Here is a 22736-nt window from a genome sequence, read left to right on the forward strand (position 1 = left end):
TTCACAAGCTAGGTTTTATGGATCTATTTTTCTAAGCTTGAGTTTAAGCTAAGAAAAGAAACTTTGCTTTTTATGGCAAGAATTCTGGAGTAGAAAGACAACTTATAATGGAAAGCATCTTGCACAAAAGTTTTGGTAATCACAGGGGGAAAATGCAGAGTAGCTTTGTAAATTTTGACTTTGAAAGGCCAATGTAATGTAAATATGACTTCCTAGAGTGTAAACAGCAGTGGTTTGAAAATAAAAACTTGTACAGAACAAGCAGCTATCTCGTTAGAAGAAAATGTGTCTAATAAGCATGTATGCATGAGATGCCTTGAATATTTTTGATACTGTGCTGTAATTACCAAAGAGGCAGAATTTCCAGGACGTTTGCAACCATGAGTATGAAAGTTCATAGGGTTTTTTCCCCTCAGAAAAAGACAGCTATACTTTTGGGTATTCTTTACATATATAAGAGCATAAAACATATCGTTCACACATATATCACATACTTGGAAATATTTTAAGTTAATAATGGAGCAAGAAGTTCTTAAACTTTAAAGAATTCACTGGCTCTTATTTTAGACAACAAATGAAAATATCAGTATAAAAAAGTATAATTACATCTATTTGACTTAGGATTTCCATTGTAGGAAGTGAAAATTAGTCTCATTTTGAGAAAATTCAAAAGTTTTTGCTAAACATATTCTTTAATTCAAATTAGATATTCTTTCATTCAAATTACTGGGAGATTTTATATTTTCATGTCCTTACCTTAGACTTCTGAAAACTGAATTTTTTTTCAGACTTGGACCTACTTTGCTCTTCTTTTCCAGCGTGAATTTTGTGTGATGCAGGCACATTCTCAACAGAGAGTCTTTTTTCTCTCTCCCTAAAGGAGAAGGCAATGGCAACCCATTCCAGTACTCTTGCCTGGAAAATCCCATGGACGGAGGAGCCTGGTAGGCTGCAGTCCATGGGGTCGTGAAGAGTCGGACACTACTGAGTGACTTCCCTTTCACTTTTCACTTTCATGCATTGGAGAAGGAAATGGCAACCCACTCCAGTGTTCTTGCCTGGAGGACCCCAGGGACGGGGGAGCCTGGTGGGCTGCCGTCTATGGGGTCGCAGAGTCGGACACGACTGAAGCGACTTAGCAGTAGTGGCAGTAAAGGCCACAAGCTTTTGGAAAAGGGCAGGGTCTTTGCTGTGGAAGTACTTGAATGGGGTTGTAGTGCAGAAAGGTGGTGGGTCAGGAATATTTGCGTTATAATCTGCGTGCCTCCGTGCTAAATTGCTTCAGCCGTGTATGACTCTGTACAGTCCTGTGGACCCTATGGAGCCTGCCAGTCTCTTCTGTCCATGGGACTCCAGACAAGAATACTTGAGTGGGGAACCATGCCCTCCTCCAGGGGATCTTCCCCATCCAGGGATGGAACCCACATCTCTTATATCTCCTACACTGGCAGTCTGATACTTTACCACTAGCACCACCTGGGAAGCCCACTTTATAATCTAGTCAAATGCAAAAACTCCTCCCTTCCAGACCCCACTAGGCACTCAGACAACAGGAAACCATGTGTGTTAAGTGATCCAATCAATAAATGAAGGTCACTTTCTTTTCTGTCTGTAAATCTGTAATCTGAGAATCTGCAGCAACCCAGACTACAGAATACCCAATGTCTATCCCTGTGTATCCCTTGTACTTTATTCTGTATATTTTCCTGCAGACATCCGTGGTGGGTGTTTTTGTGTTATATATCAATCTGGGGGTTATTTCCAGGTTCTCGATATCATTAGGAAAAACAGATCACAAAATACATGTCTTATTGCAAAAAAATGGTTTGCTTATTTCCCCATAAATTCTCCCATTCTGCTTTCATGACATTTACATGTGTTCATCTCTGTCTTTCTTAGAGTCTTACATATTCATAATTGACAGCCTCTTTTCCATTTCTATATTTATATGCAACCAAACGTGCCCTTTCTGCAGATTTTATAATGGTTTCCTCTTGTTCCTTTGTCTATGTGTCCATTCTTTCTTCCATTCACCCATCCAGCCTACCTACCATGAGGTAATTCATTGAGTATACCTTTAACTGACTTCCCTATCAATTCATGTACTTATTATTGAAAAAAATTTGCTCAAAGAATGTCAGCAGAGTAAATAGCCATTTGGTAAATTTAAAAAGCCACCTACTTTTTAACATTCTGTAAATTTTTCAGATGTTATGAAGATGTATTTATCTCCTGAGAGTCTGGGCATTCCTTATCTTGGTATATGAGGGGACATTTGATCTTCAAATAATTGATACAAGTGACTCTTGCGTATGCTGGTTTGCAGTGATTCTTGCCAAGAACACTGTGTGGGTGATACCTGCGTCTCACTGCGATGTGGATACCATAGAAGCAACAGGGAAGGGAGGCTTTTAAACAAGCTGCTCTGGGCCATTTCATCATGATCCCCATTTCCAGTTATCGTAGATTTGACTCTTGACAGAAGCTTTTGGAAATGTATATTTCACTTAGTACTTTTTGCAAGGGCTTCCCTGGTGGCTTAGTGGTAAAGAATCTGTCTGCCCATGTAGGAGATGCAAGTTTGATCCCTGAGTTGAGGATCCCCTGGAGAAGGAAACGGCATCCCACTCCAGTATTCTGGCCTGGAACATCCCAGGAACAGAGGAGCCTGGCAGGCTATAGTCCATGGGGTGGCAAAGAATCAGAGACAACGTAGCAACTGAGCACAGGCAATTTTTCAAGTGCTACTTTTGCTATTCAAAATCATGCGTCTCAGGGAGGAGTTCTTCCATATGTTATTCCTGCAGCTCGCCATTTGCCTAGGGGCACAGTAAAGAAAGATGTAATATAATGGCTAATTTATATAAATGCATATGAAAGTATACAGTGTATTAAAAGTGACGATAATATCCTCTCAGTTATTCTGTGTCGTCGCCCAATGGGACCATCTTACTGCTAAGATAAGTGGGTCGATTTTGCCCTCAAGACATCAGATAGGTAGAAATTCACCTGGAGTAGGTATTCAGATATGAAAATATGTTCATTCCTACAAAATAGTCTGAATTTATATTCTGAGTTCAAATAAAGTCAGCTTTCTTTTTGCTTCTGTTTGTCTTGCAGTGTCATATAAGGCCAGGAGAAGGGTTCCAAATGTCTTCTATCATCTTAATATTTGTCTTTGATCATTTCCTCTTGAGTGTATGTCCAGGGATCAGATATCAGCATCCTTGTTTCTAATCTGTATCAGAAAAAATAGAAGCTCTTGCCATCGTCCATTCAGCTGCCAGTCCTCTGAAAATGACAAAGGAGAAAAAAATTACGTGCAAAGAGAGCACTCGGTCTTTCTGCTGGGCTGTGTGCGCATGGAATACACAGCTTGGTAGCAGAAATGGTCCTCGTTTTGAATCTGAAGCCTTACTCTCTTTCCTGGCACACATGCATTTATTCTCTGGGACTCTTGATCATTCTGTAAGGAAAAGCTACTTCTTGTTCCTATACATCATACCTTGTGGCAATAAATGGCTCTGAGTCCCAAACGGTAAGAGAAACTGTGTGGCAACTATGTGTATTTTATCCATAATAACATTTATCTCCAAATTAAAAATATGTGTTTGTGTGTGTATGTGAGCATGTGTTCAGTGAAAAAAATATTTATATATGTATATTTCCATATATATATATATATATATATATATACATATAAAGTATCAAGAAAAGATTCTTTGTGACAACATCTGGGCATGAACATCTCTAGTTGTTATTTGTCTACAGAAAAATACCACAGACTGGGTGGCTTATAAAGAAGAAAAATGTATTTCTCACAGTTCTAGAAGCCCCAGATCAAGATGCTGGCAGATTCAGTATCTGCTGGTGGCCCACTTCTTCATAAAAGTCTGCCTCCTCACTGTCACCTCACAGGCAGAAGTGAGAGCCAGTTCCTGGGGTCTGTTTTATGAAGGCACTGAGCCCATTCATGAAGGTTCAGCTCTCAAGACCTAATCACTTCCCAAAGGCCCCACCCTCCATACTACCATCACTTCGGGAGTGAACGTTCATTCAACATACGAATGTGAGACAGCTAGCAACATTTAGACCATAGCATTACTCATCATTCTTCATCCTTTTTCTAATTATTGAGTGCAGTTTATTCAATTACAACAGATTGTATCCTGTCAGAAATTCTCGAGGGGTTTTGACCTACTGTAGAATAAGTTTTACTCTGGTGGCTCAGCAGTAAAGAATCTGCCTGTGATGCAGGAGACATGAGTTCGATTCCTGGGTCAGGAAGATCCCCTGGAGGAGGGCATGGCAACCCTCTCCAGTGTTCTTGCCTGGAGAATCCCATGGACAGAGGAGCCCGGCGGGACACAGTCCATGGGATCACAAAGAGTCAGACACGATTGAAGAGACTTGGCACACACATAGAATAAGCACAAAGAACTCGAGAGAATCCTGGTGCGTGCTCTGGCAAAAGGAGACATCCAGCTTTCCTGGCCGAAATCTCCTAGACTCCTCTGCTTAGCCCCCTGTGCATTGCTGTCCTGAATTACTGCTAGAGTCCTGCTGCTGAGAGCTGGAGAAGAGAGCCACTACTGCGCCCCGAGTCTCCCAGGGCAGAATGTTTCCCCCAGGGATGCCAGACTGCCATCTCTTTATGCGTGTGGACTCCATTAATACCAGGGCATGATTATTGGCAAAGAAAAGAAAGAAAAAAAGAAACCTAAGAGCCTTCCTAAATGCACAGCAGTGCTAGGCAATCTAGATGTATTCCTATGATTCAGTCTGGGAGTATAAAAGAATGATGAAAAGTGAATCCGTTATAGACGCAGGTTTTAGGAATCCACCTCCACTCCCACCACAAGAAGAATCCATTCCTCCAGGGCCCAAATCAGACTACACAGGTCTTTGCAGAATAGTTAAGCGTCTTTCTCTTTTAAGATGAACGGATCAGAGGCAGGCAGGAGAGAGATTTCAGAGCCTTCACAACTGCTAAAATGTCAGAGCTGAAAACCTAAGATTGTCCCTCCTCCCTGATCCAAAAGAAGTTGCTCAACCTCCTAAGAAAAATGGTCACTTCTGAGGCAATTCTAGGAGTTCGTGTAATAATAGTACTGTGGTAGCTTGGATGGCAGTTTTCAAACCCTTAATTGGTTTACACTTAAGGTTTTCCTTAAAGATTTACTGTTTATTTTCGCTGATTACAAAAGACAGAAGTGCATTATTTCTTTTCTTATGAATGATTTAAAATGCAGTATGTATACCAGCTGGGATAGAAAAGTACATGCCTGGAGAAGGGAATGGCAATCTACTCCAGTATTCTTGCCTGGAGAATCCCATGGACAGAGGAGCTTGGTGAGCTACAGTACATGGGGTTGCAAAGAGTTGGACATGACCGAGCAACTAACACACACACACTGATGGCTCTGTGGGTAAAGAATGCACCTGCAATGTAGGAGACACGAGACTGATCCCTGGGTCAGGAAGATCCCCTGGAAGAGGAAATGGCAACCCACTCCAGTATTCTTGCCTGGGAAGTCTCATGGATGGAGGAGCCTGGTGGGCTACAGTCCATGGGGCTGCAAAGAGTTGGACACGACTGAGCGACAGAGCACACATTGACATTTAAAAATCAAGAGATTTCTCAGAAAAACACAGATTCCTGAATTTTCTTGAAAATAAAGCAAAACAGAGATCTGGTGAGAAAAAAAAAAAGTACATGCCAAGCTAGATATTAATCCTTTTAAAACATATAAATGCTTCCTTTCAAATTCAAGATGTTAGTGTGCACCTACTATGTACCATAAGGGCTTCTCTGGTATCATAGTGGTAAAGACTCTGCTTGCCCGTGCAGGAGGCTCAGGTTCAATCCCTGGGTTCGGAAGACTCCCTGGAGGAGGGCACGGCAACCCACTGTCATATTCTTGCCTGGAAGATCATCCTACGGACAGAGGAGCCTGGAGGGCTACAGCCCGGGACGTCTCAAAAGAGCCGGACACGACTGAGCACACAGCAGCAGTGCGTGCCGTAAACCATGCCAGGCACCGCCAGGACACAAAGAAGAAGAGGGTTTCATCCTGCCTCAGAGGGTTTTTAGTGCAGTAGAAGTTGTACCTATCATCTGTTGCCATGGGGGTACTGTATTACAAACCACCCCAAACCTCAGTATTCCAGCTCACACATCTGTGGTTCATGTGGGCATGTGTTGACTCCAGCCAGGTTTGGTTGAGCTTGGCTCTAAGCTGCAGGTTGAGGCCACTTCTGTCTGCTCATCTGATGAGGTGATTCGCTTCTCGTCATCCTAAGGTCAGTGGACCAACTGAGGATGTTCTTCCTCTTATGCCCAATGTCCGAATCCCTGAGCGGGAACAGAGAAGGCTTCCAAGACAATGCAAGTGGCAATAAAAAGGGAAGTTTATTGCTGACTCGAGTCAGGGCTCCCGCCGCGCGTCCAACGCAGTGGTACGGGGTCAGAGAGCGCTGAGCTCAAGCTGTTACCCAATTTATAAGGTGTGCATAAGCAGTTGGTAGCTGGCTTAAGCGGATTGGTTACATGTTTGCAAAGTAATCTTATTGGCCCAAACCTTCGCGGGCTTTTTTCAAACTTGGGCGTTCGCGGGCTTTTCAGCTTTCCCGATAGGTTCCCTTTTTCTTGCTAGGCGCATGTTGATTGGCTGGCTCCAGGTTACCTGATGGGGGCGGGGAATCCCACCATTTCAGGGGAAACGGAAACCCAGGTCTGGGCCACCTGCCAGTCCCAGCAGCCCCACACTTCCCATGGTGATGATAGAAAGAGGTGGGCAAGCCCAACCACATACATGGCTTTGGGCAAATCACATCCCCTAAGATTCGCTAACCAAAGCAAGTCACATGGCCAAAGCTCACATCACCGGACTGAAGAAATACACTCTGCCTAGGAAGACTGCAGAATCACATGACAAAGGTTATGGGGGTACAGGGAGAGATGCAAAAGTGAGAAAAATAATACAATCAAGCAATAGGGAAAGATAAATTCACACATGCCGGTATAAGGAAGGGTGGGGATTTCAAAAGGGAAGGAATTCATTTTATCTCAAAGACAGAAAGGAACTATTCTCAGTGAAGTGAAAGTTTCTCAGTCTTGTCAGACTCTCCGGCCAGAATTCTGTGAATTATGTGAAAGGGTATCCCTTCTCCAGGGGATCTTCCCAACCCAGGGATCGAACCCAGGTCTCCCACATTACAGGAGGATTCCTTACCAGCTGAGCCCCAAGGGAAGCCCAAGAATATAAGAGTGGGTAGGCTATCCCGTCTCCAGCAGATCTTCCTGACCCAGGAACCAAACTAGGGTCTCCTGCATTGCAGGCAGATTCTTTACCAACTGAGCTATGAGGGAAGCCTAACTATTCTTAGAGGGGGTGGCAGTTGCATGCAGTCACAAAAGGTTTCATATTTCAAGAGGCAGACAAGGCGTGTCTGTAAGTGCATGGGGCTGGGGGAGGGGCAGACAATAATTCAGAGATGCTCCCAGAGAAAAGTGGTGACCTGTGTAGGGCACCTTCAGCGTTAGGTTACAGAGAAGTAAATCTAAAAGAAAACATAGACAAAGTCTATCAACGAGAAAACTACAAATACACAGCAGAGATGTCCTGTGTCAGAAGTTCTTGTGTTCTGTGTTATTACTGGGACTTCTTTGAAAAGACAAGTGTTTGAATGAAAATTCCCAAGATACGAAATGTGAAAAAGTACACAAGGATAGAATTTTTGTTTAAGTCTTTAGAGCTATAATTAGAGCTGGAAGTGACTTAGAAATTATCTAGACCAATTCACTTATTTCACAGGTAAAGAATTGTGTATTTTGGAGGTTCTCTCTCTCTCTCTCTCTCTCTCTCTCTCTCTCTCTCTCTATATATATATATATATATATATATATATAAATATATAAATAAAATATATGTGTGTGTGCATGTGTGTATATATATTAAAATATATATTCACATGTATGTATGAAATATATAAACATATTTAGAAAGAATAAATGTCTTCCTAAATCTATACATCTAAATATGAAAAAGGTATAACATACAAACATTTATATAGTGCAAGAATAAATTCTTCCATATATATATATCAAGGTGGGGGGAGGGATATGAAATGAGCAGACTTCTTAAAGCAGCATTCTAAAGGTCTCTCAATCCCTCATATATTTAAAAACCATTTGCTTCTTCATCAAGTGACCTTTTTGGTTCCAAGGAACAGAAAAAAAGTCACATTATTCAAATGCAAAGGGAGGAATTATTGATAAGAAAGAAAAATAAACATTGCCACAGATATTCAAGGACTGCAAATACCATCTGAAGTGCCTAGTCTAACAGAAGAAGGAAGCAGGGTGGCCCTCCAGAACCCAGATCACTGAGTTTGGGGTACCATTATCAAAAGATGGGGGATCGGACACTAGGGGGCAGGTGAGGGCAAAGATAGCTAATGCTCTCTCCCCACTGGCCTGCCGGTCTTCGCCTTTTGTAAAAGGCATTCCTCTCCTTTATAAATGAAGCGTAAGCATCTGCCTAACCAAAGTAAATCAGCTTGTGTTCACAATATATGAGCTTTCTTCTCCCAGTATAGAAATAATGAAACTTTGGAGTTGTGCCCTTTAGATAATCACCGTTAATGTAGATCAGAGGTCAGCAAACTATAACCCTGGGGCCAAATTGGCTGATCTGTTTTTACAGAACAAGTTTTATGGAAAAATAGCCAGGACGGCTGGGCTCGTTTTCGTGTTGTTTATGGCAGCTTTTGCACTAAAACAGCAGGGCTGAGTAATTGCAACAGGGATGGAACCCAGATGGCCTGCAGGGCTTCCACTATTTCTTATCTGACCCTTTAGAGATAGCATGCCCACCCCGGTGGAGATAGTGAAGAATTAGCCCTTTTCTTAATGGGGAAAACTTGCATGCGCTCCCGCTTCCAATGAGAGGGATTGAGCCGGCGTCTGCCCAGGAAGGATGTCAGTGGACAGGATGCCACCTCCCTGCCTCCTACCCCGCCCCCCGCCCCACCTCCGCTCCGTCCATCCTTAACCCTTTGTTCTCTGTCCTTTGCCAGACTCCGACCTGAGCATGCGCACACTGAGCACGCCCAGCCCAGCCCTGATATGTCCACCCAACCTGCCGGGATTTCAGAATGGAAGGGGTTCGTCCACCTCCTCGTCCTCCATCACCGGGGAGACGGTGGCCATGGTCCACTCCCCGCCCCCGACCCGCCTCACCCACCCGCTCATCCGCCTGGCCTCCAGGCCCCAGAAGGAGCAGGCCAGCATCGAGCGGCTCCCGGACCACGCCATGGTGCAGGTCTTCTCGTTCCTCCCCACCAACCAGCTCTGCCGCTGCGCGCGCGTGTGCCGCCGCTGGTACAACCTGGCCTGGGACCCGCGCCTCTGGAGGACTATCCGCCTGACGGGCGAGACCATCAACGTGGACCGCGCCCTCAAGGTGCTCACCCGCAGACTTTGTCAGGACACACCCAACGTCTGTCTCATGCTGGAAACCGTAAGCGTCAGTGGCTGCAGGCGGCTCACGGACCGAGGTCTTTACACCATTGCCCAGTGCTGCCCGGAGCTCCGGCGGCTGGAAGTCTCCGGCTGCTACAATATCTCCAACGAGGCAGTCTTCGACGTGGTGTCCCTCTGTCCCAACCTGGAGCACCTGGATGTGTCAGGTAGGTGGCCATCCGTGGGCCCTTCCCTGCACATCCTCCCAAAGCAGGAGAGGACGCTGACACCTGGGAAGGGTCCCCCTTTGCGATATTCAGGGCTCAGCAGGGTGACTCTTCTTCCCATAAAACTGCCTTTATGGAACCATGATTCTGGGGGCCAGAGGTATCCCTGTCGTCAAATCATGTCAACTTCTTAGAGGAGTTGGAGAAGGAAATGGCAACCCACTCCAGTATTCTTGCCTTGGAGGATCCTCTGAGGAGCCTGGTAGGCTATAGTCCACAGGGTTGCAAAGAGTGGACAGGACTGAGCGACTTCACTTTCACTTTCTTAGAGGAGTTAAAGGCACCTTGTATCTGGCAGTTCAAGTTAGCCTGCCTCTTTTTGCTTTGTTTCTTGATGTGGACCTTTGCAAAAGTCTTTATTGAATGTGTTACAATATAGCTTCTGATTTCCCTTTTGGTTTCTTGCCCAAGAAGCATGTGGGTTAGCTCCCTGACCAGGGATTGAACCTGCATTGGAAGGCGAAGTCTTAACCACTGGAGCAGCAAGGCAAGCTCACCAGTTAGTGTGACTTTTAAGCGTGTCTTTCCTCCCCATAATTCTCAAAGTAATTTCAGAGCAACCATAGATTTAAGGTGATCGTGGTGTTAGTCGCTCAGTCGTGTCTGACACTTTGAGATCCCATGGACTGTAGCCCGCCAGGCTTCTCTGTCCTTGGAGTTCTCCAGGCAAAATTACTGGAGTGAGTTGCTGTTCCCTTTTCCAGGGGATCTTCCTGACCCAGGAATTGAAGCTGGGTCTCCTACATTGCAGGCAGATTCTTTACCATCTGAGCCAGCAGGGAAGCCCAAACCATGGATAATGGGAACTAAATATCTAATCACAGATAAATGAGAGCCAATTCTCTAACTCAAACCTAAGTAGTTTAGAAACTGCCCTGACATCCACTGGTCACTGTTGCATGGAGCCTGAGAGCTGTGTTTAAGCTGATTCTGTGCTGTGGCCTATGGTCACCATGGCTCGAAATTTTGCAGACACTGGGGAAAATCCATCATGGCTAAGGATCTCTTCATATTTCACTCCTACTCTCCTCAGCCTTGGGTTGCTTTTGCATCTTTTCTCAAGCAATATTCTTTTATTTCCCAAACTTATTTATTTTTCATTGAAGGAAACTCATTTCACAATATTGCCTTGGCCTCTGCCATCAAGCAGTATCCTTAATTCCAGAGTGCAAGGGTAGGGCCCACCAAGTGGAGCCTTTGAAAGTGAAAGTCGCTCAGTTGTGTCATTCTCTTTGCAACCCCATGGACTATACAGTCCATGGACTTCTCCAGGCCAGAATACTGGAGTGGGTAGCCTTTCCCTTCTCCAGGGGATCTTCCCAACCCAAGGATCGAACCCAAGTCTCCCGCAATGCAGGTGGATTCTTTACCAGCTGAGCCACAAGGGAAGCCCAAGAATACTGGAGCGGGCAGCCTATCCCCTCTCCAGCAGATCTTCCCAACCCAGGAATCAAACCGGGGTCTCCTGCATTGCAGGCAAATTCTTTACCAACTGAGCTATGAGGGAAGCCCTTTAGTTCTTTTTTTTAAAATGAAGGAACTCCCAGCATGGCTGCTTTGCTTGAAAAGCTCTCACAGGCAGGAAGAATTAAAGCCCAGACTCGCACTGAGGCGCCAGACGTGGATCCAGCCAGACTAACAGCCTTTCTTTATCTCATCCGCTACCCAGTCAAAAGACGCACATTGGAGAGGCTGGAGTGTGTGAGATGCAAGTGGAGTTAAAGAAATGAGCAGCGCGAGCCACAACCTCGGGGACTGTTGGGGAGGGGTGGAAAGGAAAAACCACTGAACAGGCAGAGAAATAGAGTTGGGGATTTACCAGCATCTGAGGTAAATGATATCCTCCAACAAAACCTGAGGTAAAAGTCAGCTCTCGGCGCTCACTCTCTCTTTTGAAAACCGACATCTGAAAATATTTCCGATGACAGTCAATTATTCCTCGTACATTCTTTCCCTGCTCCCCTCCTTGAGTTGGCTCCAGCACAAAGCCGTGGAAACCGTATGTTCAGTTAGTCGTGAGCAGCTGTTGGCATAAAGAAGCAGGAAACGAAGAGGTTTTCTTACATTTTTCCCCCCAAGGAATTCTGGAAAGAGAAAGCATTGTGATGTGGTGGGAACTAGCTTCAAAAGTCTGTGATTTGGGACAGTTCACAGCTTTCTTTATAGATGTGTTTCCTTTTCTTTAAAAAAAAAAAAAAAAAAAAAAAGACAGGGGTGAAGGGGACTAAGGGATTTGATTCTTTAACATTCAAAGGTTCTGAACCCTGTGAGCCTCTTTTATAAACACCCAATTTTCTTTTATTTTTCTCAGATTAGAAAATGACTCAGTTTTGGAATCCCCATCTTTGTTAAAGGGGCTCTCCCTTTAACAGGCTGCAAGTAATTGTATTTTGTCGTTGGAGTTCTTTTGAGATTCGGAAATGCAGAAACTGCTTGGGCTGTTTGGGGATGGAAATTTCTGGGCTTCTAGCCTGAGTGAGTGGACCCTGCTTGGCCCCTGTGCTAACCATTACGTGCTAAGCTTCTCCCTATCAACCTGACCAACTGCAGGACCCTTCGATATCTGTGTAAATAAAGATTGTGTAAACGGGGAACTCTCTAACTCACTGAGAGCACAGAATTCTAGATATTGGCAGCAATGGTGGTGGGTGTTTTCAGGTAGATGAACTCAAACTACCCAGCAAGTCATAAGCATCGTTTGTGTCACCACCTCCAAACGGTGCCCTCCAGTTCTGAGGGAATCTAGAAACTATGATTTCACCTGCACTTATTCCCCTTGGTTCTCGAAACTAGCCTCTGATAGTGGCCACCTTCTCAGTGGCAATATACTTGTCACTGAGTATAGAGCTTAACTGGTCTAGAGCTTGACTCCCCCAGAGATTGTGAGACTGCCCCTCCCATCCTAGCATGCCCACCTTGAAAGTTATCTTTAAAAGTCACTGGAAGTTACTCTAACTAGCTCTAGTATTTATTCACGATCACTTATTACCTTTTACTAATGTTTAGTCATGGTTCTCTAGGGCTTCCCTGTTGACTCAGTGCTAAAGAATCTGCCTGCTAATGCAAGAGATTCAGGTTCAATCCCTGGGTTGGGAAGATCCTCTGGAAAAGGAAATGGCAACACATTCCAATATTCTTGCCTGGAGAATCCAACGGACAGAGGAGCCTGGTGAGCAGCAGTCTGTGGGTTGCAAAGAGTCAGACACAACTGAGTGACTGAAAACACGGTTCTCCCGAGAAATAGAAGCAGCAGTCTCTGTGTGTATTCGTAGAGATGGGAATACAGGACCACCTTACCTGCCTCCTGAGAAACCTGTATGCAGGTCAGGAAGCAACAGTTAGAATTGAACATGGAACAATGGACTGGTCCCATAATAGCAAAGGAGTACATTAACACTGTATATTGTCACCCTGCTTATTTAACTTACAAAGTACATCATGCAAAATGCCAGGCTGGATGAAGCACAAGCTGGAATCAAGATTGCAGGGAGAAATGTCAATAACCTCAGATATGAACATGACACCACACTTACAGGAGAAAGTGAAGAGGAACTAAAGAGCCTCTTGATGAAAATGAAAGAGGAGAATCTAAAAGCTGGCTTAAAACTCAGCATTCATGTCAATGTATGACAAAACAAACTACAATATTGTAAAGTAATTAGCCTCCAACTAATAAAAATAAATGAGAAAACAAACAAACAAAGATTATGGCATCTGGTCCCATCACTTCATGGCAAGTAGATGGGGAAACAATGGAAACAGTGACAGAATGTATTTTCTAGGGCTTCAAAATCACTGCAGATGATGACTGCAGCCATGAAATGAAAAAGATGCTTGTTCCTCAGAAGAAAAGCTATGACAAACTTAGTAGACAGCATATTAAAAAGCAGAGACATTACTTTGCCAAAAAAGAATCTGTCTAGTCAAAGCTATGGTTTTTCCAGTAGTCATGTACAGATATGAGACTTGGACCATAAAGAAAGTTGAGCACTGAAGAATTGATGCTTTTGAACTGTGGTGTTGGAGAAGACTCTAGAGAGTCCCTTGGACTGCAAGGAGATCAAAGCAGTCAATCCTAAAGAAAATCAGTTCTGAATATGATTGGAAGAACTGATGCTGAAGTTGAAACTTCAATACTTTGGCCACCTGATGCGAAGAACTGACTCGTTGGTAAAGACCCTGATGTTGGGAAGGAGTGAAGGCAGGAGGAGAATGGGACAACAAAGGCTGAGATGGCTGGATGGCATCACTCATGGACATGGTGATGGCTGGATGGCATCACTCATGGACATGAGTTTGAGCAAGCTCCAGAAGACAGTGAAGGGCAGGGAAGCTTGGCATGCTGCAGTCCACAGGGTGGCAAAGAGTGACTTAGCCACTGAACAACTACAACCATCTGCAGTGGGAAGGGCAGTCTGCCTGGCTGAATTTCCTGGTTCAAATGTTAATCTTATCTGGAAACATGCTCACAGGCACATCCAGAAATAAGGTTTAGCCAAATATCTTGGCACTTTGTCACCTAGTCAAGTTGACACATAAAATTAACCATCACAATTAATAACATCTTTAAACATCAATAGAATATATTACAACTAACCAATTTTTAAAGTTGAAATCTTGTGTTTACTACAAGTGAAACTGCTTCCAAAGATTCCCCTGTACTTGGTGACCTGGGAGTCCTTACTACTCTACCTAAGCTGTTATATCAGACCAGTTGAATCTTGTCCAGGTGATTCTACTCCCACAGAACATTGAGTCCATCCCCTCTCCTCTACCTGCATTCCTGGATACATGCCTGTCTGATCACTGGCCTTATACCCATCTCAACCCCATCAATACACCTTCTACACAACCAACGTCCAGAGGAATGTTTTCAAACTGGGAAGCTAACCCTTCATTTCCCTGCATAAAATCTCCAATTCCTCCTCATGACATATAGGAAAAAAGCCACTCAGCAAAGCATATATGGCACTTCATGAGCTGTTCTTTCTAGGTTCAAATCTCACCCTGCCCCTAGTAACCTGAATGCTCTGTTCCTTGGAACCATTTGAATTTCCCAAGTACACCATGCCTCTGCACACTCTGATGTGTTGGCATCTCTCTGGCCTGCATGCCATTCCCTCCTCTGCCCCCTTTCCCCTCCCCCAAAACCTTCTTAACAGATGTCTCATTGCTGGAGGCCCAGTGCAAGCATCCCCTAAGTAAAGCCTTTCCTGCCTGACCCCTGGGAAACTGAGGGTATCCTCCCAGGTGTCTGCATTTTGAGTGTAAGCAAGTAGAGCATTGCTTGGTTTTGCAACTGGGCACTTGTATATTCCCAGATTTCTTTCTCTCAATTCATTATGAGTTTTATATGGGCAAAAATGAGGCATAGTTTATATCTGTACTTGGTGATAATGTAATTCGTTGGACACAGGAGTTTCAAAGCCCCAAACAGTCATCTTGATTTCTAAAAGGTTCAAACAAGGTTGTTGTTAGGAAGCTATAGTGCAGTGACTAAAACATCCTCATCAGTAAAACTGAGTTGGTTGGGAGGACTAGATGAACTCATTCATGTTAAATCCTCCCATGTGTGTTCTGCTGAAAACCATGTAGTTAGCATTCAGTAACACACTTACGAGGCAGTAGTTGGCCTTTGCTGATATCATCCTTTTATATCCCAGAGTATTATTACCCAATAATGAGAGAAGGTGGTAATGAAGAGCATTTTTGTGAAAGCTGAACCAAATCTGGAATGAATTAAAGATAGCCCCAGATCTGTTCAACCCATACTGTCCACTCCTGGTTGTGTAATATCCCTACTCCTTACCGCACATGTTAAGGCAGGCCCACAAGATCTGATCCCAATGGATCATTCCCATCTTAATTGCCACAAAATCCTGTGTTTTATCCTGTGAATACTCCTCACTCCCCCTCTGCCTCCATGCTTTCCTGTCTCTTGAATTTGCCCCTGCTATTACTTAATACTACTTGGGTTCCATATCTGTGTATTCAAATTATTTCTCTCTTCCAAGAATCCCCCACTCCCAAGACTTACGATGCCCCAGTGTCTAAGTATTCACTTCATGCTGGTATATCTATCATACATCTCTCATGCAATTCATTAATTGCATGCTATTTCTTACCATCCCTGCTATATTAGAAGTCTTGGATCAGGAATATTCTCCCTAGTCTGATTGTACAAGTCATATAATCTCACTGAATCTGAGATGCCTCATCTTTAAAAAATGAAGTTCAAAGGAAGTGATTTCTCAGGTTCTCTCCAAGTCTGTAATGTATGCATGCATCCACTGGCCACAGACATTACCTACTGAGCCACGAATCAGTTTATTTCAACCCAAACTTAGCAAATCTGTAAAAGGGCTAAAGCTGAAATTTAAAATGATTGACCTAAAATGATGCAAGCATATCAAAATAGTGTCTTCATCAAAACTGAGCTAAGCTAGTATTTCATTAAATTGGGTTTCGGTTTCAAAACTCAGACAAATATTTCCCTGGGCCGAATAGAGTATCCTTCCTGGAGTGCGGCAGGTTTTACTGGATATTTCTTTCTTAAATAGGAAACTGGAACTAAGAGTTCAGGAACAAAGTGTCCCATGATCTTAAAGTGTCTTCACCGTCATCACAGATGGGCAGCCACTGCTGTGAGCGTACAGATTCGGCATAGGCAGGATTGCAGTCAGTGTAAAACAAGAAATTCAAAACAAAGGGAGATTTCCAAGCGACAGTGGAAGGGTTCCAACCACCTTCTGCAAAACCACAGAGCCCACTGGGGTTGCGGGCACAGCCTCTGACAAGCCACATCTTTGTTCTCCAGTGCTGGGGTGTATGATTTGCTCCTTCCTGAAAGTCTTCAACTTGGTAGCACATGTCTTCTGAATGTCATTGTTCCCAGGACCTGAATTTTATATTATAAGAGTTTCCTGGGCAACCTGCCAGGAGAGGGAGGAAAATCCCCATTAGCACTATCCCGTGGTTGCTTAGAAGGCTTGGAGATGACATCATCAGCCAAGGCACAGAGCCGAGGAGGTGAGGCACCTGGCTTTAGAGTGGCAGAGGGATTTGGGCAGAGGAGAGAGAAAACAAAAAGTATATGTACAGTCTATGTAGTGGAAGGAAATATATGTATGCATATACACTTACATGATGTATTTGGTTATGTATATTAATGATGTATGTGCATATACTAAAATAGACTGTGTACATATTTGAAATAGTAATATACAATGAACTGAAATATATAATGAAATGAGTGTTTCATATGTCATAAAATATATAATAGTTATATAATATATGGTATAAATATATATACATATAAACTCTATTCCCACACATATTTAGGGGAAGGGAGTTTAGAAACAAGGTTTAGAGAGGCATCTAAAGAGATCTTCCTGAGTACTAATTTTCTTATCTAGAAAATGGATTGTTTAAAGAATCAAGTGAAAAAGAATCAAGAAAATCAATAATCAAGAAAATTTATAAATCAAATGTTTATAAAAAGCACTTTGTAAACATTATCTTTCAACAGAAATAAAAGGCATTATAATTAACTATAAAATAGTTGGTTTATCAATGTTAGATATACCTCAGCCTCAATCACAATCCTGAGGACATTTAAATGTTGGAAGTTGGATTATCCCATCAGGTTTTCCTATAAAAGACTATATGAAAGTGAAAGAAAGTGAAAGTCACTCAGTTGTGTCCAACTCTTTGTGACCCCATGGACTTATATAGTCCATGAAATTCTTCAAGCCAGAATACTAGAGTGGGTAGCCTTTCCCTTCTCCAGGGCATCTTCCCAACCCATCTCCTGCATCACAGGCAGATTCTTTACCAGCTGAGCCACAAGGGAAGCCCAACAATACTGGAGTGGGGAGCCTACCCCTTCTCCAGCAGATCTTCACGACCCAGGAATTGAACCAGGATCTCCTGCATTGCAGGTGGATCCTTTACCAACTGAGCTATCAGGGAAGCCCTGATATATAGGGACCGTGTACACTCTATATAATCATTCATTCATTCAACAGGTACTTAGTGAGAACCAGCTCTGAACCAGGTATGAGGGATATAGCATTGAACAGTGTGAATCCTTTTTCTCAGGAACTTATATTCCATGAGGAGAGCAAACACATAAATAAATGTGAATAAAAGTGAGTAAATAAGTATATAATTCCTCAAAGTGATAATGAATGCTGAAAATAAGTGGGAGTCAGGCAGGGAGTACTAGTTCATTCAGGACGACTCACAAAGAGTTGTCCTATAAAAGGACATTTGCTCTGAGACCTAGGAAAGTGGGGATGACCCAGGGCGTTATCCAGGGATGCCCTGTCCAGTGCACACATGCTGAGGCAGGGAGGCACCTGAGCCATCTGGGAACTAGCAAGGAGGCCAGTGGGGTTGAAGGGGAAAGACATAAGGTCCGAGGAGTGCAGGTCCTTGGAGGCCCCCTTTAGACGTTAGCTTTTACACTTGTAGTGAGATGGCCTTGAGCATGACAGGAGTACTGTTCCAGAATGTGTCTGGCAGCTGTGATCATAGCAGGTAAAAGCAGGACAAACTGGTTGAGGGGATAGAGGATAATCCTGATGACACAGTTGTTCTTCCTGGACCAGAGAGGGTGGAATTGAATCCCTACAGGGTCACCTTGTTAGACTAATTACTGCATATATTTCCCATGGTTTTCAAAGTATATCCATATCCATTACCTGGTTACATCCTCATTATATGCCCAGAGTTGTAGGCATACCAGCGACTCACTCCCATTTCAGAAGAGCATCTTGAGACTCAGAAAATTTAAGCCTCCTGCCTCAGACCATAAAAAGTAGACCTGAGCTCTTTTGTGATTCTCAAGCCAGTGTTCTTTCTGTCAAAGCTGGGTCATGATCCAGCCTTCCATCTCCGATTTCACTTTTTTGGAGTAGAGTGCTACCAGACCACTGCAGGGTAAGAACTAACCTTTCCTGAGCTTCCTGATCTTTCCAGAACCAGGATGGGATATTTACACACATGGTCTCATGTCTTCTTTATGGTCACCTTACAGGGAAGAAGAGCACCCTTATTTTAAAGCAAAGGCTATACTTAGAAGGACCGATTTCCCCAACTGTCAGGCCAACCAGTGATGGATCTAGCACTGGAACCCTTATCTTTCTGATTCTAAAACCCCAAAGCCTCTTAAGCCCAGAGTAGTTAAATGATAAAATGAACACAGAAAGCCCATTCTCGCGTTCCTTCTCCTGAGGGACCAGGAAGGGAAGGGGGAAACATGGAGACCCCAATCCAGAGAAAGGTAGGAATCTATTCAGGAGCCCCCCCACCATTCCCCATTCCCCGAGGTCGTTCTGAGTGTGTGTTCTGTCTCTCCGTGTAGGATGCTCCAAGGTGACCTGCATCAGCTTGACCCGGGAGGCCTCCATTAAGCTGTCCCCCTTGCACGGCAAACAGATCTCCATCCGCTACCTGGACATGACGGACTGCTTCGTGCTGGAAGATGAAGGCCTGCACACCATCGCGGCCCACTGCACGCAGCTGACCCACCTGTACCTGCGTCGCTGCGTTCGCCTCACCGACGAGGGCCTCCGCTACCTGATGATCTACTGCGCCTCCATCAAGGAGCTGAGCGTCAGCGACTGCCGCTTCGTCAGCGACTTCGGCCTGCGCGAGATCGCCAAGCTGGAGTCCCGCCTGCGGTACCTCAGCATCGCGCACTGCGGCCGGGTCACCGACGTGGGCATCCGCTACGTGGCCAAGTACTGCGGCAAGCTGCGCTACCTCAACGCCAGGGGCTGCGAGGGCATCACGGACCACGGCCTGGAGTACCTCGCCAAAAACTGTGCCAAACTCAAGTCCCTGGACATCGGCAAATGCCCTCTGGTCTCCGACACGGGCCTGGAGTGCCTGGCTCTGAACTGCTTCAATCTCAAGCGCCTCAGCCTCAAGTCTTGCGAGAGCATCACGGGCCAGGGTCTGCAGATCGTGGCGGCCAACTGCTTCGACCTGCAGATGCTGAACGTGCAGGACTGCGAAGTGTCCGTGGAGGCGCTGCGCTTCGTGAAACGCCACTGCAAGCGCTGCGTCATCGAGCACACCAACCCTGCCTTCTTCTGAAGGGACAGCCTCCGGCCGTCGCTGTCGCCGTACAGACCTGAACAGAACACGTTGGTTTTTTTGTTTTGTTTTTTTCAGAGCAGCCTATGTAAGCACCAACACCCACTCGGAACAGCTTCTTTCTTCCAGGAAGGTTCTTCTTAGGGATCTGGCTTTTCTTCTTTCTAATTTCTCACGGGCAACAGAGGGCTAGGAAAGGAGGGTGAGGGAGCCCCATTTCTATTCCAGAGAACGGTTTTTTGCGGGGGGAATCAGGTCATTGGTGGTGATGTCTCTTCTCAAATACACGTACCTCAGAAAGCTGACTGCAGTGTCTTTAGAAACGCCCCCTTTTCTCTCTGCTTCTTTCCTCCAGGCCACATCCCCAGAGCTCTGCACCTCATCCCTCCTACCCTACCCCTCCCTCTCCTTCAGTAACAACAAATCATCAGAATAATACTGCTGTCCACACCTCCTGCTCTTTATACTGTTTGACTGGCCTAAACCACACTCTCCGATCTGATACCCAAGCAAAATTCTTGTTAAATAAATGTCCCAGCACCTGCTATATACGCAGCACTTCTAAACCCTTTTAAAGAATCACTTGTGGCAGTCAGCAGGGTGAAGGAAGAGACCTACCTTGTTCCTCCCATCCCACCCCCGCTCGGCCGCTTACTAGCTGTGTGACCTTGGGGAAAACACTTGACCTCTCTGGGCTTCAGCTTCCAACCCTGAATCAGAGGACTTCCTCTGATCTAATCAAGGATGAGCTTCATGCCCACTTTAGAATCAGGGGAACAGGAGATGTCAGTAAACCCAAGCTCCTTGGCAGCACAAAAGGCATCTTCCTCTTCCAAGGGTATCTATTCTGTGAGTGCTTTCAGGAGGCGCGCCAACCCCAGCCTCCTGTATGTTCTTATCCCTAATCCGAGTGTCATTCACAGCTTGTTTTTTTGATGAGCGAGTCTCTTGGTCATCTTCTCTTGCCTAGCCAGATGGACGGCTTCTGTATACACATGCTTTGGGCATCACCCCACTCCACCCCATCGAATGGAGGTGATGGAATTCCTAATCACAGCAAAACCCACCTCCCCCAGTCAGGTGGACCTTTCTGAGTGTTTCCAAGTAGGAAGGAGGACACTCACAATTTTTAATTAACAAGGGAGGCCCAGGAGAACACATGTCCTCCAGGGGCTTTTGAATCCCTGTCACTGCACACGTGGCATGCATGTACACATCTGCCCTGCAACGGGCAGGAACGGATGCCTCGGCTCTTTGTCATTCAGATCGCATTTCTGTTTTCCCATCTATTTATTTTCTTGGACATCAGACTGCATCACGTGAAGCCTGTTGGGGTTAAGTCATAAGTGTTTAAGTGCAGATTGCCACCTTGTGTGCCTGCCCACTGACTGACTGTCCTCCCCCAAATAGGCAGAGGAGATTTCCAGGTAGTTTAAATCCTGTCCACTCAAAAGTGCCACACAAATGGAAGACGGAACACATTGATAAGACGTAGGTGCTGGTCCACCAGCTAAGATTTTGATATCCAACATTAAAGCTGTTGCCAAGTATACACTTTAAATGGTCCTGTTTGGATGGAAATCCATTTGCTATCCTCATTCATGCGAAGTCAGGATGCTAACAATCCCATTGCTTGTTTTCAATGTCATTTCATCAATTTTTGTTAATAAGCCCATGACCTCTCTTATTCTCTGGCAACACCCCTTCTCCTTCGCTTTCCAAACAGTTCATTCATTTCTTTCTCAGAGGACCCACCCTCCACACCCAGAACCTGGTGTCTCCAAGCCAAGCACACGGAACAGTTTCATATCCAGCCTATACACCGCTTGGCAGCTGCACTCCCACTTTAGGCTCCATGCATGTCTTTGTCTTACTTTGCGAAGGAGATAGCGTGAGATGGCATCACATGAAATATGGCCACCTCTCCAGTCAACACCATCAGCAACTTGGAGGTGTAGTGCCATGTGCCACCGGGGGAAGGGAATTGTTTGGCTGGGGAGAGTATCTAGTCACAAAGTTTAGAACCGTGAAAGGGATTGAAGCATTCCCCCACTGTGTGACTTGTGACACTGTTCAAAGCTTCAGAATATGAGTCACAAAGGATCGTCCCTAACCCTTGGTACTGGGATCTTCCAAGTGAGCCAATGTGATACTCCCAGAATATGAGGAAAGATCCAAAATGGCTCACACAACCAGAGAGGGGGTGTCCCATTCCAAATATCTTTATCACCACCTCTTGACCATAGCACTACACTGTCTTCCAAACGTGAGACAAACCCAGCCTTCACACTGATTACCTGGCATGCCCTATCTTTCCCAGTTTCTGTCTTTCTCCCAGTAGCTCTTCACCCATTCCACTTCCCCTTGTCGTATGAATCTATGACAGTGGTTCCTGGGGAAACAGCTCAGCAGATTTTTAGAGACCATGCAAAAAGCCTCACTAGGAAATTTACCTGTTTTTAAACATTGCTTCCTTCCTGCCTCTGCTAAATTGAATGCTCATTGTTTTTTTTTTTTTAATTCTAATGTTGAAATCACTGCGTGCTGTATGACTCTAGAAAGCCTTAACTTACTACCACCAAGAAATAAAGCAATATGTTGGTAATCGGGTTCAGCCTCATTTAATTCCCTGGCTAGAGTAGCCTGATGTTCAGATGGGGAAACTCAAGAGTGAGGGAGAAACTTGCCTCCTGTTGAAATAGAGAGCAGGTCAGGTCACTGCTGCTGCTGTCCAAGTTGCACCCATGGCTGTGTTATTCCCCTTAGCTCGTTGTCTTTGGCTAAAAATTAGCAGGTAAGTAAAAATCATTACATTCACAGTTTATGTCTTCAGTTCTCACCCCACCTTTTGATGGTATAGCAAAACAACAACAACAACA

General features: G+C 44.7%; 1 protein-coding gene across 2 annotated transcripts in view; it reads left to right on the forward strand.

Moving 5' to 3' along the window:
* Window positions 1–22466, forward strand: part of FBXL7 (F-box and leucine rich repeat protein 7) — a 425655-nt gene extending 403189 nt beyond the window's left edge. Inside the window, exons 1-3 of one of the 2 annotated variants that reach the window (XM_020894887.2) lie at window positions 6423–6940; window positions 9082–9693; window positions 19121–22466. In XM_020894887.2, coding sequence (XP_020750546.1) covers window positions 6868–6940; window positions 9082–9693; window positions 19121–19857 — 1422 coding nt within the window. In that variant the 5' untranslated portion in view covers window positions 6423–6867 and the 3' untranslated portion in view covers window positions 19858–22466. Of the gene's footprint in view, window positions 1–6422; window positions 6941–9081; window positions 9694–19120 lie in introns of those variants that run through there. The other variant, XM_070476504.1, reaches the window with a different exon arrangement.
* The last annotated feature ends 270 nt before the right edge of the window (window positions 22467–22736 follow it).

Source organism: Odocoileus virginianus, chromosome 14 (genome assembly GCF_023699985.2).
Source record: "Odocoileus virginianus isolate 20LAN1187 ecotype Illinois chromosome 14, Ovbor_1.2, whole genome shotgun sequence".
NCBI lineage: Eukaryota > Metazoa > Chordata > Mammalia > Artiodactyla > Cervidae > Odocoileus > Odocoileus virginianus.